Raw genomic sequence first — 19,974 nt, forward strand, 5'->3', positions numbered from 1 at the left:
AAGAGCCTCTTCTAAAGCCTCAAACCAAAAAGCAGCTGCAGTAGTTACAGGATCAATGCACACTATAGGTTGCAGAAGAAAACCCTGATGAATAAATATTTTCTTTAGAAGACCCTCTAATTTTTTATCCATAGGATCTTTGAAAGCACAACTGTCCTCAATAGGTATAGTTGTACGCTTAGCCAGGGTAGAAATAGCTCCCTCCACCTTAGGGACCTTCTGCCACGAATCCCGCATGGTGTCTTATATGGGAAACACTTTTGAGAAAACGGAATACCGGGTCTATCCCACTCCTTAGTAACAATGTCCATAATCCTCTTAGGGACCGGAAAAACATTAGTGTAAGCAGGAACCTCTAGATATCTGTCCATTTTACACAATTCTCTGGAATTACAATAGGGTCACAATCATCCAGAGTCGTTAAAACCTCCCTGAGCAACAAGCGGAGGTGTTCTAGTTTAAATTTAGAAGCCGTCATATCTGAGTCTGTCTGAGGGAACATCTTTCCTGAATCAGAAATCTCTCCCTCAGACAGTAAATCCCTCACCCCCAACTCAGAATATTGTGAGGGTACATCGAATATGGCTAATAAAGCGTCAGAGGGCTCAGCATTTACTCTCACACCAGACCAACTGCGCTTCCCCTGCAACACAGGCAGCTTAGATAAAACCTCTGTGAAGGTAGTATTCATAACTGCGGCCATATCTTGCAGGTTGAAAGAATTAGACGCACTAGAAGTACTTGGCGTCGCTTGTGCGGGCGTTAATGGTTGTGACACTTGGGGAGAATTAGATGGCATAACCTGATTCCCTTCTGACTGAGAATCATCCTGCGATATACTTTTATCAGCTAAAATATGTTCTTTGCAATTTATTGCCCTTTCAGTGCATGAGGGACACATTTTAAGTGGGGGTTCCACACTGGCTTCTAAACACATTGAACATTGGCGTTCTTCAATGTCAGACATGTTAAACAGGCTACTTATGACCACAAACAGGCTTGAAAACACTTTATTTAGTGAAAAAATAACAATCTTAAAAAACGGTACTGCGCCTTTAAGAGAAAAAAAGTATACAAGTTCTGCAAAACTGCTTTAAATTAATTCAATCTTTCCAATTTTTTTGTATAAGTATTCAAATTAAGGAACTAAGTTTGGCCCACAAGGAAAGGAACACTTAACCCTTATGTAAAAAAACGGATCATTAATAACGATTTAAATCCTGAAAAAACTCCCCCTGCACCTCGCCACAGCCCTGCAGTGGCGCCTACCTGCCCTCAGGGGACTGGAACAACAGGGTAAAAGCTTCGATTTGGCCCAAAACTTCCACACGGGCCCACCGGAGTTGGAGCTTGCTGCTAGACTTGCAAATACAACTGTGCAACTGAGGCACGAAAATAGGCCCCGCCCATCTCACTCGAGGTCTCTCAGCCCAAATGAACCGCACCAGAGCGGTCTCAAACTAGCCATGTGGGTTCTCAAACCCAAAACAGAAGCCAAGTGTACCCTCTAATAAAGTATAAAAAACTTAATTGCCAAAAACGTTATCAGTACTCCCAGGTCAATAAACATTTGCCCACAAACATTCAAACTCAGTGTCAACCATTTATTTTTTTTCTTAGCCCCTATATGCAAGCTTAGTAATACCCCTCTTCTCTTAGGATTACTGCTTACCCTTACCCTCATGGGGATACTGTCAGCCAATTCTGAAAAACCACAGTCTCTCTAGAAAAAAATGACTGAACATACCTCACTGCTATATAGCATGAAAAACGTTCCTCACACTGAAGTTTCTTGTACTCCTCAGCCATTCTGTGGGAACTGCTCTGGATCTTAGTGACAAATGCTAAGATCATTAGCCTCCAGGCAGAAGTCTTCATCTATCTGCTGCCTGAGAGAAAATAGTACACACCGGTACCATTTAAAATAAAAAACTCTTGCTTGAAGAAAATAAAAACTAACATTTTATCACCTCTTTCACTTTACCCTTCCTAGTACTTAGAGTAGGCAAAGAGAATGACTGGGGGTGGAGCTAAGGGAGGAGCTATATAGACAGCTCTGCTGTGGTGCTCTTTGCCACTTCCTGTTAGCAGGAGGATAATATCCCACAAGTAAAGGATGAATCTGTGGACTCGTCGTACCTTATAGAAGAAAATTTCCCTTGAAATTGCAAAAGGAAGAAAATTACTTTGTCGTCCTTTTTGTTTATTTCTCTTATCCTGAGGAAGGAGTTGACCCTTACCTCCCGTGATGTCAGAGATAATTTCCTTCAAGCCAGGTCCAAACAAGGTCTTTCCCTTGTAAGGAATAGCTAGAAGCTTAGACTTAGATGAAAAGTCCGCAGACCAAGGTATTAACCATAAAGCTCTGCGGGCTAGGATAGAGAACCCTGAACCCTTAGCTGCTAATTTAGTAATTTGCAGAGAAACATCCTTAATAAAAGCATTGGCTAATTTCAGAGCTTTAATCCTATCTTGGATCTCCTCCAAAGAAGACTCAGACTTAAGAGACTCTGACAGAGCATCAAACCAATAAGCTACCGCACTGGTGACAGTTATAATACACGCAGAAGGCTGCAACAGCAGACCCTGGTGAACATAAATCTTTTTAAGTAGACCCTCCAACTTCTTGTCCATGGGGTCTTTAAAGGCACAACTATCCTCAATAGGAATAGTAGTTCGCTTGGCTAAAGTGGAAATAGCCCCTTCTACCTTAGGAACCGATTGCCAAGCTTCCTTGACAGCATCAGCTATAGGAAACATCTTTCTGAAAATAGGAGACGGAGAGAAGGGAATACCTGGTCTCTCCCATTCCTTAGAAACAATCTCCGAAGCTCGCTTAGGAACTGGAAAAACATCTGAGAAAGTAGGAACTTCGAAATATCGGTCCAATTTACTAGTCTTCACAGGAGCGACTACTACTGTGGAATCACAGTCGTCTAAGGTAACCAACACCTCCCTGAGTAACAGACAAAGGTGTTCTAGTTTAAATCGGAAAGAGACAACCTCTGAATCAGTCAAAGGTTCTGAATCTGAAATCTCACCATCTGATAAAACCTCTATACCCTCCATCTCAGTTCCCTGGGAGGGTACCTCTTAGACTGCCACCATGGCATCAGAAACCTCACTGATAACATGTTTGTCCTTCCTCTTGCGCTTGCCTTGAAGCATAGGAAAAGCAGACAACACATCAGAAATTGTGGAAGACATAACCACAGCTATGTCTTTTAAAGTAACTTAAGCAGGTGCTAGAGCAAAAGCGCAGGACACTGCTGGTGGGGGCGTTAATTTTTGGGACGCTTGGGGAGAAAGTTGCAGCATAAATTGACCCTCATCAGAAGACTCTTGGACAACATCTGCCTGAGAGGAGATTGGCTCAGTAAAAATGTTATCCCTAAAACTTACAGTCCTTTCAATACATGTAGGACAGAAAGGGATTGGTGGTTCCACATTTGCATCAAGACATAAAGCACATGTAACTGCTTGCACTTAATCTTGATCCATCTTTTCACGTAAAATATTGATATTGAGCAGAAAAATACTGGGAATAGCAATAAAATAAAATTATCAAAAACCGTTACTGTCTCTTAAATTTAAACGGTTTTTCTTTCTCTTGACAAAACTGACATTTTTGTTGTAGCAATAAAACGGTCAGAAAAAATAAGTATTAAAGGGACAGTCAACACCAGAATTTTTGTTGTTTAAAAAGATAGATAATCCCTTTATTAACCATTCCCCAGTTTTGCAAAACCAACACTGTTATATTAATACACTTTTTACTTCTGTGACTAACTTGTATCTAAGCATCTTCTGACCGCCCCTAATCACATGACTTTTAGTTATTATTTATTGACTTGCATTTTAGCCAATTAGTGCAGTGTGACTAGCCACGAGCGTGATCACAATGAAATCTATATGGCCTACATGAGCTTGCTCTCCCCTGCTGTGAAAAGTAAATAAAATAGAGGCGGCCTTCAAGGGCTTAGAAATGATCATATGTGCCTTCCTAGGTTTGCTTTCAACTAGAATACCAAGAGAACAAAGCAAAATTGTTGATAAAAGTAAATTGGAAAGTTGTTTTAAAATTATATGCCCTATTTGAAAAATGAAAAACATTTTTGGACTTGACTGTCCCTTTAATTAAACCTCTGCACCACAGCAACCTGCTGAGGTGCTCCTACCTTAAACAATGCTACCGGATCCCAGAAGACAACGATCCGTTACTGCAGTCTGCCAGAAAAACCGGACCAGGAACGCATCTGTGCTAAAAGCGCATGAAAGGTGTCTACATGCTGCTCTAGTCCAGAAAACCCCCAGTACAGCACATATGAAGTTAAAGGCACAACTATCCTTCTGCAACTGCTTGGAAATAGCGCTACAAGCAGAGGCGCCAAAAAACAGGAAGTCCCCTCCTTCGTGGGCGTACTGCAAGTCTATGTTTCCCTCTTAGAGAAAAAACTAAAGTGAAACCACCGGAGCCCTCCATTGTAGTAAAAATAAAATTAGCAACCTAACTCCAGCCCCAGTGCCTGCACTAAATCACTGCCCAAATAATTCTGAAAGTCTGACACTGTCCCCACATAAATAAGGCTTCCCATTAAGCCCTTATGTGCCATAGTGCTAAGTTAACAAACACTGAGGCTCCTTAAATCCCAGAAAACGTAGCACTTACCTCAAACAGTGCCTGGCAGTAGGGCAGTTCCCAAGCTTGAGAGGTCCTCTCCCTCACATTGGCCTGGGAGATAAAGTCATGCTGAGTCAGAAAGAATCTCAGACTGAAGGATATAGGGCAGCTGAAAATGGGAGGTGTAGTGAGAATTATGTCCCACAAGTTCCCATAGCTCTAAAGCCACCAAAGCTCTACTGAAGAGACTGATATGGACTAAAGCTACACCCTAAAACAAAGTAGCACTCTCTGGCACTACTTTAAAAATAATAAACTCTTGATTGAAGAATCTAATCTAACACCTCACTTTACCTCTTCCTATCACTAACGTGGGCAAAGAGAATGACTGGAGTGGGAGGGAAGGGAAGAGCTATTTAACAGCTCTTCTGTGGTGCTCTTTGCCTCCTCCTGCTGACTGGAGGTGATATCCCACAAGTAAGGATAATGATCCGTGGACTCATCGTGTCTTTAAAAAGAAATATCATAATTTTTATTATTATTATTTTTAAATACCTGCACAAAGCAGTTTTAAGGTGTTAAAGTGAGGGGATGTGGGGTATTATAAAAAAACTGCACTGAAAAACAGAATTTATGTTTACCTGATAAATTGCTTTCTCCAACGGTGTGTCCGGTCCACGGCGTCATCCTTACTTGTGGGATATTCTCTTCCCCAACAGGAAATGGCAAAGAGCCCAGCAAAGCTGGTCACATGATCCCTCCTAGGCTCCGCCTACCCCAGTCATTCGACCGACGTTAAGGAGGAATATTTGCATAGGAGAAACCATATGATACCGTGGTGACTGTAGTTAAAGAAAATAAATTATCAGACCTGATTAAAAAACCAGGGCGGGCCGTGGGCCGGACACACCGTTGGAGAAAGCAATTTATCAGGTAAACATAAATTCTGTTTTCTCCAACATAGGTGTGTCCGGTCCACGGCGTCATCCTTACTTGTGGGAACCAATACCAAAGCTTTAGGACACGGATGATGGGAGGGAGCAAATCAGGTCACCTAGATGGAAGGCACCACGGCTTGCAAAACCTTTCTCCCAAAAATAGCCTCAGAAGAAGCAAAAGTATCAAACTTGTAAAATTTGGTAAAAGTGTGCAGTGAAGACCAAGTCGCTGCCCTACATATCTGATCAACAGAAGCCTCGTTCTTGAAGGCCCATGTGGAAGCCACAGCCCTAGTGGAATGAGCTGTGATTCTTTCGGGAGGCTGCCGTCCGGCAGTCTCGTAAGCCAATCTGATGATGCTTTTAATCCAAAAAGAGAGAGAGGTAGAAGTTGCTTTTTGACCTCTCCTTTTACCGGAATAAACAACAAACAAGGAAGATGTTTGTCTAAAATCCTTTGTAGCATCTAAATAGAATTTTAGAGCGCGAACAACATCCAAATTGTGCAACAAACGTTCCTTCTTCGAAACTGGTTTCGGACACAGAGAAGGTACGATAATCTCCTGGTTAATGTTTTTGTTAGAAACAACTTTTGGAAGAAAACCAGGATTAGTACGTAAAACCACCTTATCTGCATGGAACACCAGATAAGGAGGAGAACACTGCAGAGCAGATAATTCTGAAACTCTTCTAGCAGAAGAAATTGCAACCAAAAACAAAACTTTCCAAGATAATAACTTAATATCAACGGAATGTAAGGGTTCAAACGGAACCCCCTGAAGAACTGAAAGAACTAAGTTGAGACTCCAAGGAGGAGTCAAAGGTTTGTAAAACAGGCTTGATTCTAACCAGAGCCTGAACAAAGGCTTGAACATCTGGCACAGCTGCCAGCTTTTTGTGAAGTAACACAGACAAGGCAGAAATCTGTCCCTTCAGGGAACTTGCAGATAATCCTTTTTCCAATCCTTCTTGAAGGAAGGATAGAATCTTAGGAATCTTAACCTTGTCCCAAGGGAATCCTTTAGATTCACACCAACAGATATATTTTTTCCAAATTTTGTGGTAAATCTTTCTAGTTACAGGCTTTCTGGCCTGAACAAGAGTATCGATAACAGAATCTGAGAACCCTCGCTTCGATAAGATCAAGCGTTCAATCTCCAAGCAGTCAGCTGGAGTGAGACCAGATTCGGATGTTCGAACGGACCTTGAACAAGAAGGTCTCGTCTCAAAGGTAGCTTCCATGGTGGAGCCGATGACATATTCACCAGATCTGCATACCAAGTCCTGCGTGGCCACGCAGGAGCTATCAAGATCACCGACGCCCTTTCCTGATTGATCCTGGCTACCAGCCTGGGGATGAGAGGAAACGGCGGGAATACATAAGCTAGTTTGAAGGTCCAAGGTGCTACTAGTGCATCCACTAGAGCCGCCTTGGGATCCCTGGATCTGGACCCGTAGCAAGGAACTTTGAAGTTCTGACGAGAGGCCATCAGATCCATGTCTGGAATGCCCCACAGTTGAGTGACTTGGGCAAAGATTTCCGGATGGAGTTCCCACTCCCCCGGATGCAATGTCTGACGACTCAGAAAATCCGCTTCCCAATTTTCCACTCCTGGGATGTGGATAGCAGACAGGTGGCAGGAGTGAGACTCCGCCCATAGAATGATTTTGGTCACTTCTTCCATCGCCAGGGAACTCCTTGTTCCCCCCTGATGGTTGATGTACGCAACAGTTGTCATGTTGTCTGATTGAAACCGTATGAACTTGGCCCTCGCTAGCTGAGGCCAAGCCTTGAGAGCATTGAATATCGCTCTCAGTTCCAGAATATTTATCGGTAGAAGAGATTCTTCCCGAGACCAAAGACCCTGAGCTTTCAGGGATCCCCAGACCGCGCCCCAGCCCATCAGACTGGCGTCGGTCGTGACAATGACCCACTCTGGTCTGCGGAAGGTCATCCCTTGAGACAGGTTGTCCAGGGACAGCCACCAACGGAGTGAGTCTCTGGTCCTCTGATTTACTTGTATCCTCGGAGACAAGTTTGTATAGTCCCCATTCCACTGACTGAGCATGCACAGTTGTAATGGTCTTAGATGAATGCGCGCAAAAGGAACTATGTCCATTGCCGCTACCATCAAACCTATCACTTCCATGCACTGCGCTATGAAAGGAAGAGGAACGGAATGAAGTATCCGACAAGAGTCTAGAAGTTTTGTTTTTCTGGCCTCTGTCAGAAAAATCCTCATTTCTAAGGAGTCTATTATTGTCCCCAAGAAGGGAACCCTTGTTGACGGAGATAGAGAACTCTTTTCCACGTTCACTTTCCATCCGTGAGATCTGAGAAAGGCCAGGACGATGTCCGTGTGAGCCTTTGCTTGAGGAAGGGACGACGCTTGAATCAGAATGTCGTCCAAGTAAGGTACTACAGCAATGCCCCTTGGTCTTAGCACAGCTAGAAGGGACCCTAGTACCTTTGTGAAAATCCTTGGAGCAGTGGCTAATCCGAAAGGAAGCGCCACGAACTGGTAATGCTTGTCCAGGAATGCGAACCTTAGGAACCGATGATGTTCCTTGTGGATAGGAATATGTAGATACGCATCCTTTAAATCCACCGTGGTCATGAATTGACCTTCCTGGATGGAAGGAAGAATTGTTCGAATGGTTTCCATTTTGAACGATGGAACCTTGAGAAACTTGTTTAAGATCTTGAGATCTAAGATTGGTCTGAACGTTCCCTCTTTTTTGGGAACTATGAACAGATTGGAGTAGAACCCCGTCCCTTGTTCTCCTAATGGAACAGGATGAATCACTCCCATTTTTAACAGGTCTTCTACACAACGTAAGAATGCCTGTCTTTTTATGTGGTCTGAAGACAACTGAGACCTGTGGAACCTCCCCCTTGGGGGAAGCCCCTTGAATTCCAGAAGATAACCTTGGGAGACTATTTCTAGCGCCCAAGGATCCAGAACATCTCTTGCCCAAGCCCGAGCGAAGAGAGAGAGTCTGCCCCCCACCAGATCCGGTCCCGGATCGGGGGCCAACATTTCATGCTGTCTTGGTAGCAGTGGCAGGTTTCTTGGCCTGCTTTCCCTTGTTCCAGCCTTGCATTGGTCTCCAAGCTGGCTTGGCTTGAGAAGTATTACCCTCTTGCTTAGAGGACGTAGCACTTTGGGCTGGTCCGTTTCTACGAAAGGGACGAAAATTAGGTTTATTTTTGGCCTTGAAAGGCCGATCCTGAGGAAGGGCGTGGCCCTTACCCCCAGTGATATCAGAGATAATCTCTTTCAAGTCAGGGCCAAACAGCGTTTTCCCCTTGAAAGGAATGTTAAGTAGCTTGTTCTTGGAAGACGCATCAGCTGACCAAGATTTCAACCAAAGCGCTCTGCGCGCCACAATAGCAAACCCAGAATTCTTAGCCGCTAACCTAGCCAATTGCAAAGTGGCGTCTAGGGTGAAAGAATTAGCCAATTTGAGAGCATTGATTCTGTCCATAATCTCCTCATAAGGAGGAGAATCACTATCGACCGCCTTTACCAGCTCATCAAACTCGCTAGATGTACTAGGGGCCTCCTGAGTGGGCAAGACTCGTGTAGACGAAGGAGGGAATGATGCAGTACCATGCTTACTCCCCTCACTTGAGGAATCATCTTGGGCATCATTGTCATTGTCACATAAATCACATTTATTTAAATGAGAAGGAACTCTGGCTTCCCCACATTCAGAACACAGTCTATCTGGTAGTTCAGACATGTTAAACAGGCATAAACTTGATAACAAAGTACAAAAAACGTTTTAAAATAAAACCGTTACTGTCACTTTAAATTTTAAACTGAACACACTTTATTACTGCAATTGCGAAAAAATATGAAGGAATTGTTCAAAATTCACCAAAATTTCACCACAGTGTCTTAAAGCCTTAAAAGTATTGCACACCAAATTTGGAAGCTTTAACCCTTAAAATAACGGAACCGGAGCCGTTTTTAACTTTAACCCCTTTACAGTCCCTGGTATCTGCTTTGCTGAGACCCAACCAAGCCCAAAGGGGAATACGATACCAAATGACGCCTTCAGAAAGTCTTTTCTATGTATCAGAGCTCCTCACACATGCGACTGCATGTCATGCCTCTCAAAAACAAGTGCGCAACACCGGCGCGAAAATGAGGCTCTGCCTATGATTTGGGAAAGCCCCTAAAGAGAAAGGTGTCTAAAAAAGTGCCTGCCGATATAATCTTATCAAAATACCCAGATTAAATGATTCCTCAAGGCTAAATATGTGTTAATAATGAATCGATTTAGCCCAGAAAAAGTCTACAGTCTTAATAAGCCCTTGTGAAGCCCTTATTTACAATCTTAATAAACATGGCTTACCGGATCCCATAGGGAAAATGACAGCTTCCAGCATTACATCGTCTTGTTAGAATGTGTCATACCTCAAGCAGCAAGAGACTGCTCACTGTTCCCCCAACTGAAGTTAATTCCTCTCAACAGTCCTGTGTGGAACAGCCATGGATTTTAGTAACGGTTGCTAAAATCATTTTCCTCATACAAACAGAAATCTTCATCTCTTTTCTGTTTCTGAGTAAATAGTACATACCAGCACTATTTTAAAATAACAAACTCTTGATTGAATAATAAAAACTACAGTTAAACACTAAAAAACTCTAAGCCATCTCCGTGGAGATGTTGCCTGTACAACGGCAAAGAGAATGACTGGGGTAGGCGGAGCCTAGGAGGGATCATGTGACCAGCTTTGCTGGGCTCTTTGCCATTTCCTGTTGGGGAAGAGAATATCCCACAAGTAAGGATGACGCCGTGGACCGGACACACCTATGTTGGAGAAAGTGCCTTTACATTGCGGTCTATGGGGACTGTGTTTATACTGCAAATAAATATGTAAATGCTTATATACATATATATTTATGTGTTAATATGTGTGTATATACACATGTAAACACATAAATGTATATTCATATACATATATATTTTAAATTTTCTGCCCAACTCTGGGCGACTTACCCCTTGTGCTGCACTAGGTTCTTTGCTGTGTCTGACGGCATCAGAACGAGGCTCCCATTGGAGTCTATGGAAGTGAGCACTCATGAGCGCAATGCTTCCAGGCAATGCAAACGCAAGGTTGCATTAGCATTACTCTTAACTTATAATAACAGTGCACATTAGCGTGAGCTAGTATTAGGAGTGGAGTGCAAACATCGTGCTTGCAAATGCGCAATTTGTTTGTCCATAAGTATTTGGACAGCCTCTGTATGCCACCGTATAGGACTGTAAGTAAGCTATCAAGATTTGACTGCAGACTTTCAGCTTTAATTCAAAGGTTTTGGCAAAAATATTTTATAAATCATTAATAAATTACATGCATTTTAATACATAGCCTTCTCATTTTCACGGGACTAACAATCATAAAGAATATTATAATATTATAATTCTTAATACTTGGTTGATAATCCTTTGAATGGAAATCACAGACATCACATAATTTTAGCTGTCTTAAGTTATTGCCTGTTTGAGGGCCTGTCTGCCTTCAATGTTTAAAGGGCCATGATACCCTTCATGATACCATTCATGATACTTGAAAGTGATGCAGCATAGCTGTAAAAAGCTGACTAGAAAATATCAACTGAACATCTATATTTAAAGAAAGATATTTTAACTCAAAAATTCCTCAGTAGCCACATCCCATTGTCAAGCACTTCTAAGCAACAAATCACTATGCCTGTCCAGGGACAGCTAAGGCATACATCCAAACCTGCAAAAACTCATTTCAGGGAGGTGGGTTCACCCGCTACTGTGTCGCCCCACCCAGTTATATGTTGGACACCTTGAAACCCTAAATAAGATAGAGACTTATCATATAAAGTAGCTTCCCACTAAAGTCACATTAAAAAAAAAGTTGCTTTATTGCACAACCACATACAACAAACCTATTTTCCAGTGATTGTACGCTTGTTGAATGCTTAAATATTTAAGAATACGAAGTTTAATTACGTGCAGTAAATAAGGTAGTATTTGTGTTTTGTTTTATTAGAATCAGTGGGGGCTTTTTGGTTACTGATGCATGCTTTGAGGGTTCTATAATGTCCCAGCAACTAAAGGCATTCCTTAAAGAAACTCTTTTCCGGATTCGGGCCACATTGGATCATGGTACTTGGAGTTTCAGGGAGATTGAATTCCATTTGCTGGCATCAGGGAGCCGCTATAACAATCAGGGAGACTCCCTGAACTTCAGGGAGAGTTGGGATGTCTGGCTAAGGGAGTGAGCTTATGTGCATACTCATCTTATTTCACTATTCAGTTTAAGGCAGTTTACTATGAAATCTCATGAGATCACAGTAAAATAGTTCATGACCTCAGCACTGCTGATGCGGATTGGCTGCTTTTTTTTTTTTACCTGCAGCTGAAGTATATATTTTTACACCGAACTTACTCTGCTGAGCTGAGGAAATTGTGAGGTCAAATATCTTCTTTTTTTACATAGAGATGCTCAGGTGATATTTTCCTGTCAATTAAGGCTGTGACACATTGCAAGCGATGCGGTGCGAAGCAGCTGCTTCGCGTTGCATCGCTTCTAAAGTTCAGATAATTCATCTCTGAGCGCTCAGCTACGCGACCAGACGCAGCAGAGTGCTCAGAGTTGAAAAGGCAGGACACACTGAGCGTGCACAGCTGCATCTACACGCTGCGCGCCGCTCCGCTTGCAGTGTGTCACAGCCTTTATACTGCATCAGTTTCAAGTGATTTAGCATATGAGTATTATGTCCCTTTAACAAGTGAAATGCATGTGCTATTGGGTTTAAGTCAGGACATACAGAATATTCCACTTATTTGCCATGAAAAGATCTTTGGTTGCTTTTGCAGAATGTTATGGATCATTGTACATCTATACTATGAAGCACTGTCATACCAGTTTGCAGCCTTTGGCTGAATATGAGCAGATAGTATAGGCCATTTTGCTGTTTCTAATGGCACCAATAAACGCTACTGACCTAGTTTTATTTGAAGCCATACATGCCCATGCCATAACATTAACACCATCATGTTTCACAAATTATGTGGTAAACTAAACATGAGGGGTTCCTTCCCTTCTCCATACTTTATTTCATGTAATTAGCAAGAGTCCATGAGCTAGTGACGTATGGGATATACATTCCTACCAGGAGGGGCAAAGTTTCCCAAACCTCAAAATGCCTATAAATACACCCCTCACCACACCCACAATTCAGTTTTACAAACTTTGCCTCCCATGGAGGTAGTGAAGTAAGTTTGTGCTAGATTCTACGTTGATATGCGCTTCGCAGCAGGCTGGAGCCCGGTTTTCCTCTCAGAGTGCAGTGAATGTCAGAGGGATGTGAAGAGAGTATTGCCTATTTGAATACAATGGTCTTCCTCTAGGGGATCTATTTCATAGGTTCTCTGTTATCGGTTGTAGAGATTTATTCTCCTACCTCCCTTTTCAGATTGACGATATACTCTTATATACCATTACCTCTACTGATTCTCGTTTCAGTACTGGTTTGGCTTTCTACTATATGTAGATGAGTGTCTTAGGGTAAGTAAGTCTTATTTTATTTATGACACTCTAAGCTATGGTTGGGCACTTTATATGTAAAGTTCTAAATATATATGTGTTTAAACTTATATTTGCCATGATTCAGGATAATCAGTATTCCTTCATTCAGACTGTCAGTTTCATTTTTTGGGATAATGCATATGAATAAATATTTTATCTTACCTTAAAATTTTTTTCAATTGACTTTTTTCCCTGCGGGCTGTTAGGCTCGTGGGGGCTGAAATGCTTCAATTTATTGCGTCATTCTTGGCGCAAACTTTTTTGGCGCAAAATTTTGTCATTTCCGGCACCCTAATTGACGCCGGAAGTTTATTCGTGGTTGCGTCATTTTTGACGTTTATGTGTTTCAGACGTTCTTTTGCGCCAAAAAATGTGGGCGTCGTTTTTTTTTTGCCGTCAGAGGATGTGGCGTCATTCTTGGCGCCAAAAAATATGGGCGTTGTACTTGGCGCCAATAAATGTGGGCGTCATTCTTGTCTCCACCTTTTTCCACATTATTTAAGTCTCACTTTTTTATTGCTTCTGGTTGCTAGAGGCTTGTTTATTTGGCATTTTTTCCCATTCCTGAAACTGTCATTTAAGGAATTTGATAATTTTGCTTTATATTATATATAAATATATATATATATATATATATATATATATATATATATAAAGCAATATATATATATTATATATTGTTTTTTCTATTACATATTGCAAGATGTCTCAACCGACCCTGGATCAGAATCTACTTCTGGAAAGACGCTGCCTGATGCTGGTTCTACCAAAGTTAAGTGCATTTGTTGTAAACTTTTGGTATCTGTTCCTCCGGCTGTAGTTTGTGTTAGCTGTCATGATAAACTTTCTAATGCAGATAGTGTTTCCATTAGTAATAATCCTTTACCCGTTGTTTTTCCTTCAACATCTAATGTTCAGGATGTCCCTGTTAATGTGAAAGAATTTGTTTCTAATTCTATTAGGAAGGCTCTGTCTGTTATTCCTCCTTCCAGCAAACGTAAAAGGTCTTTTAAAATTTCTCATATTTCAGATGAATTTTTAAGTGACCGCCATCATTCTGACTTATCTGTTTCTGATGAGGATCTATCTGGTTCAAAAGATTCTGCCTCAGATATTGACACTGATAAATCTTCATATTTATTTAAAATGGAATTTATTCGTTCTTTACTTAAAGAAGTATTGATTGCTTTAGATATGGAGGAGTCTAGTCCTCTTGATACTAAATCTACTAAGTGATTAAATTCGGTTTTTAAACCTCATGTAGTTATTCCAGAAGTTTTTCCAGTTCCTGATGCTATTTCAGAAGTAATTTCTAGGGAATGGAATAGTCTGGGTACCTCATTTACTCCTTCTCCAAGGTTTAAGAAATTGTACCTTGTGCCATCTGATCGATTAGAGTTTTGGGACAAAATCCTTAAAGTTGATGGGGCTATCTCTACTCTTGCTAAACGTACTACTATTCCTACGGTGGATAGTACTTCCTTTAAGGATCCTTTAGATAGGAAGCTTGAATCCTTTCTAAGGAGAGCTTATTTATGTTCAGGTAATCTTCTTAGACCTGCTATTTCTTTGGCTGATGTTGCTGCAGCTTCCACTTTTTGGTTGGAGGCTTTAGCGCAACAAGTGTCAGACCATAATGCTTATAGCATTGTTAAACTTCTTCAGCATGCTAATAACTTTATTTGTGATGCCATTTTTGATATCATTAGAATTGATGTCAGGTATATGTCTTTAGCTATTTTAGCTAGAAGAGCTTTATGGCTTAAATCTTGGAATGCAGATATGACTTCTAAGTCAACTTTACTTTCTCTTTCTTTCCAAGGTAATAGATTATTTGGTTCACAGTTGGATTCAATTATTTCAACTGTTACTGGGGGGAAAGGAACCTTTTTGCCTCAGGACAAAAAATCTAAAGGCAAATACAGGGCTGCTAATCGTTTTCGTTCCTTTCGTCAGAATAAGGAACAGAAGCCTGACCCTTCCCCTAAAGGAACGGTTTCCGTTTGGAAACCATCTCCAGTCTGGAATAAATCCAAGCCTTTTAGAAAGTCAAAACCAGCTCCCAAGGCCACATGAAGGTGCGGCCCTCATTCCAGCACAGCTGGTAGGGGGCAGGTTACGATTTTTCAAAGATATTTGGATCAATTAGATTCACAGTCTTTGGATTCAGAACATTGATTCACAAGGGTACAGAATAGGTTTCAAGGTAAGACCACCTGTGAGAAGATTTTTTCTCTCTTGCATTCCAGTAAACCCAGTGAAGGCTCAGGCATTTCTGAAATGTGTTTCAGACCTAGAGTTGGCTGGGGTAATTGTGCCAGTTCCAGTTCTGGAACGGGGTCTGGGGTTTTATTGAAATCTATTCATTGTACCAAAGAAGGAGAATTCCTTCAGACCAGTTCTGGATCTAAAAATATCGAATCGTTATGTAAGGATACCAACATTCAAAATGGTGACTATAAGGACTATTCTGCCTTTTGTTCAGCAAGGGCATTATATGTCTACAATAGACTTACAGGATGCATATCTTCATATTCCAATTCATCCAGATCACTATCAGTTCGTGAGATTCTCTTTTCTAGACAAGCATTACCAGTTTGTTGCCCTTCTGTTTGGCCTAGCAACAGCTCCAAGGATTTTTTCAAAGGTTCTCGGTGCCCTTCTCTCTGTGATCAGAGAACAGGGTATTGCGGTATTTCCTTATTTGGATGATATCTTGGTACTTGCTCAGTCTTTATGTTCTGCAGAATCTCATACGAATCTACTTGTGTTGTTTCTTCAAAGACATGGTTGGAGGATCAATTTACCAAAGAGTTCATTGATTCCTCAGACAAAGGTAACCTTTTTGGGTTTTCAAATAGATTCAGTGTCCATGACTCTGTCTTTAACAGAAAAGAGACGTCTAAAGTTGGTTTCAGCTTGTCGAAACCTTCAGTCTCAATCATTCCCTTCAGTAGCTTTGTGCATGGAAATTCTAGGTCTCATGACTGCTGCAAATCCGATCCCCTTTGCTCGCTTTCACATGAGACCTCTTCAGCTTTGTATGCTGAACCAGTGGTCTTCTCTGACTTGGTGGTTGAATCACCATCGTCTAATTCAAGGGGCCTCTTTTGTTCGTCCAACCTGGACTGTAATTTCAACAGATGCGAGTCTTTCAGGTTGGGGAGCTGTATGGGGATCTCAGGAGGCGAAATTACCAATCAACATTTTGGAACTCCGTGCGATTTTCAGAGCTCTTCAGTTCTGGCCTCTTCTGAAGAGAGAATCGTTTATTTGTTTTCAGACAGACAATGTCACAACCGTGGCGTATGTCAATCATCAAGGTGGGACTCACAATCCTCAGGCTATGAAAGAAGTATCTCGGATACTTGCATGGGCGGAATCCAGCTCCTGTCTAATCTCTGTGGTTCACATCCCAGGTGTAGACAATTGGGAAGCAGATTATCTCAGTCGCCAGACGTTACATCCAGGCGAATGGTCTCTTCACCCAGAGCTATTTCTTCAGATTGTTCAAATCTGGGGACTTCCAGAAATAGATCTGATGGCCTCTCATCTAAACAAGAAACTTCCCAGGTATCTGTCCAGATCCAGGGATCCTCAGGCGGAAGCAGTGGACGCGCTGTCGCTTAATTGGAATTATCAACCTGCTTATATCTTTCCGCCTCTAGTTCTTCTTCCAAAAGTGATTTCCAAAATTCTAATGGAACGTTTGTTTGTATTGCTGGTGGCTCCAGCATGGCCTCACAGGTTTTGGTATGCGGATCTCGTTCGGATGGCAAGTTGCCAACCTTGGACACTTCTGTTAAGGCCAGACCTTCTATCTCAAGGCCCTTTTTTCCATCAGGATCTCAAATCATTAAATTTGAAGGTATGGAGATTGAACGCTTGATTCTTAGTCATAGAGGTTTCTCTGACTCAGTGATTAATACTATGATACAGGCTCGTAAATCTGTGTCTAGAAAGATTTATTATTGAGTCTGGAAGACTTACATTTCTTGGTGTTCTTCTCATAAATTCTCTTGGCATTCTTTTAGAATTCCTAGAATTTTACAGTTTCTTCAGGATGGTTTGGATAAGGGTTTGTCTGCAAGCTCTTTGAAAGGTCAAATCTCTGCTCTTTCTGTTCTTTTTCACAGAAAGATTGCTAATCATCCTGATATTCATTGTTTTGTACAGGCTTTGGTTCGTATCAAGCCTGTCATTAAGTCAATCTCTCCTCCTTGGAGTCTTAATTTGGTTCTGAGGGCTTTACAGGCTCCTCCGTTTGAACCTATGCATTCTCTGGATATTAAATTACTTTCTTGGAAAGTGTTGTTCCTTTTAGCCATCTCTTCTGCTAGAAGAGTTTCTGAGTTATCTGCTCTTTCTTGTGAATCTCCTTTCCTGATATTTCATCAGGATAAGGCAGTGTTGCGGACTTCATTTAAATTTTTACCTAAGGTTGTGAATTCTAACAACATTAGTAGAGAGATTGTTGTCCCTTCATTGTGTCCTAATCCTAAGAATTCTCTGGAGAAATCTTTACATTCTTTGGATGTAGTTAGAGCTTTGAAATATTATGTTGAAGCTACTAAAGGTTTTAGAAAGACTTCTACTCTATTTGTCATCTTTTCTGGTTCCAGAAAAGGTCAGAAGGCTTCTGCCATTTCTTTGGCATCTTGGTTAAAGTTTTTGATTCATCATGCTTATGTAGAGTCGGGTAAGTCCCCGCCTCAAAGGATTACAGCTCATTCTACTAGGTCAGTTTCTACTTCCTGGGCTTTTAGGAATGAAGCTTCTGTTGATCAAATTTGTAAAGCAGCAACTTGGTCTTCTTTGCATACTTTTACTAAATTCTACCATTTTGATGTTTTCTCTTCTTCAGAAGCAGTTTTTGGTAGAAAAGTACTTCAGGCAGCTGTTTCAGTTTGATTCAGCTGCTTATTATTTCATTTTTTGATTTGGGTTGTGGATTATTTTTTCAGCGGAATTGGCTGTCTTTATTTTATCCCTCCCTCTCTAGTGACTCTTGCGTGGAAGTTCCACATCTTGGGTATCTGCTATCCCATACGTCACTAGCTCATGGACTCTTGCTAATTACATGAAAGAAAACATAATTTATGTAAGAACTTACCTGATAAATTAATTTCTTTCATATTAGCAAGAGTCAATGAGGCCCACCCTTTTTTTTTGTGGTGGTTATGATTTTTTTGTATAAAGCACAATTATTCCAATTCCTTATTTTTTGATGTTTTTGCTCCTTTCTTATCACCCCACTTCTTGGCTATTCGTTAAACTGAATTGTGGGTGTGGTGAGGGGTGTATTTATAGGCATTTTGAGGTTTGGGAAACTTTGCCCCTCCTGGTAGGAATGTATATCCCATACGTCACTAGCTCATGGACTCTTGCCAATATGAAAGAAATGAATTTATCAGGTAAGTTCTTACATAAATTATGTTTTTCTCTTCCCATCATTTTGCTATAGGTTGATCTTAGTTTAAAAAAAAACAAACAAACAAAAAAAAACCTGCCCAATATTTTTGAACATGTTTTCTACCAACGTCTAACCTGGGCTTCCTATACTTGTTTCGGTGGTCATCCAGGCTGTTTGGTGTTGCTAAGCTCACCAATGCATACCTTTGTTTTAAGAATGCACCAAATTGTTGATTTGGTCACTCCTAATGTTTCTGTTATTGCTATGATGGAATCGTTTTTTTTTTTTCCTGCCTAATAATTGCCTGCTGTACTTCCACTGAATGCTCTTTGGGCCTCTTACTGAGGGCTCACAGCAACAGCTTTCAAATGCAAATTCCACACTTAGAATCAATGCTTAAGTGTTAATTAAATAATGAGGGGACAGCCCACACCTGGCCATAAAACAGTTTCTCTGCCCAATTACATTTGGTCACTTGAAAAAGGAGGGGGCAACAAATAAAAAAATTGCAGTCATTCCTAAACCATGCACCAAATTTTGATGTAAATACCTCAAATTAAAGATGACAGTCTGGTCTTCCTTTAAGCCTAAATTCATTTTATAACTTTTTTTCTAAGCACATATTTATAGACTTAACTGTATTTTATTTTATATTTGTGGTAAGAGGATTTCGTACAAAAAAAAAAAGAGATATATATATATTAATTATATGAAAATAAATTAACTCATTTTAGCACCCTCCAGAAAAAAAATGTAATACACCTTAATTACAAATAGTGAAATATGTCTATTTACCTGCACAAAATATACGTAGTTGTTGAACAGGTGACACAAGCTGCAAATGAGTAGTAAACAGGTCAACAAATGCACCAGGGTAGACCACAAATATGAAGATCCCAAAGCCATTAAGTTGAACGTTTTCTCTAGGGTAAAAAAAAAAATATGTAGAATTCAACAACTTTTTTTTTAATAGTATTGCAGCACCACCAATTCTCAATGGTGTCAGAGGCCACACATTTGTAAGGCAGAACCTTAAAAAAAAAAAAATTATGCTTACCTGATAAATTATTTTCTTTCCTGGCATGGAGAGTCCATGAATCCATTCAATTACTAGTGAGAATTCAACTCCTGGCCACCAGGTGGAGGCAAAAAACACCCCAGCAAAACTGTTAAGATCACTCCCACTTCCCATAACCCCCAGTCATTCAGCCAAGGGAATTCAGAAAGAAAAGTGGACACAAAGGTATAGAGGTGCCTGAAGTTTAAACGATTAATGCAGTCTTAAACATAAATCAAGGGCGGGTCGTGGACTCAGCATGCCAGGATAACAGAGAACCTATGAAATAGATTCCCTAGAGGAAGACCATTGTATTCAAATAGGCAATACTCTCTTCACATCCCTCTGACATTCACTGCACTC

General features: G+C 40.9%; 1 protein-coding gene across 1 annotated transcript in view; it reads right to left on the reverse strand.

The window, feature by feature from the left end:
• The window catches only part of MBTPS2 (membrane bound transcription factor peptidase, site 2), a 274,634-nt gene that overhangs the window by 155,648 nt on the left and 99,012 nt on the right, over window positions 1–19,974 (reverse strand). The window contains exon 5 of the mRNA XM_053706375.1: window positions 19,350–19,477. Coding sequence (XP_053562350.1) covers window positions 19,350–19,477 — 128 coding nt within the window. The remainder of the gene's footprint in view (window positions 1–19,349; window positions 19,478–19,974) is intronic.

Source organism: Bombina bombina, chromosome 3, assembly GCF_027579735.1.
Source record: "Bombina bombina isolate aBomBom1 chromosome 3, aBomBom1.pri, whole genome shotgun sequence".
Lineage (NCBI taxonomy): Eukaryota > Metazoa > Chordata > Amphibia > Anura > Bombinatoridae > Bombina > Bombina bombina.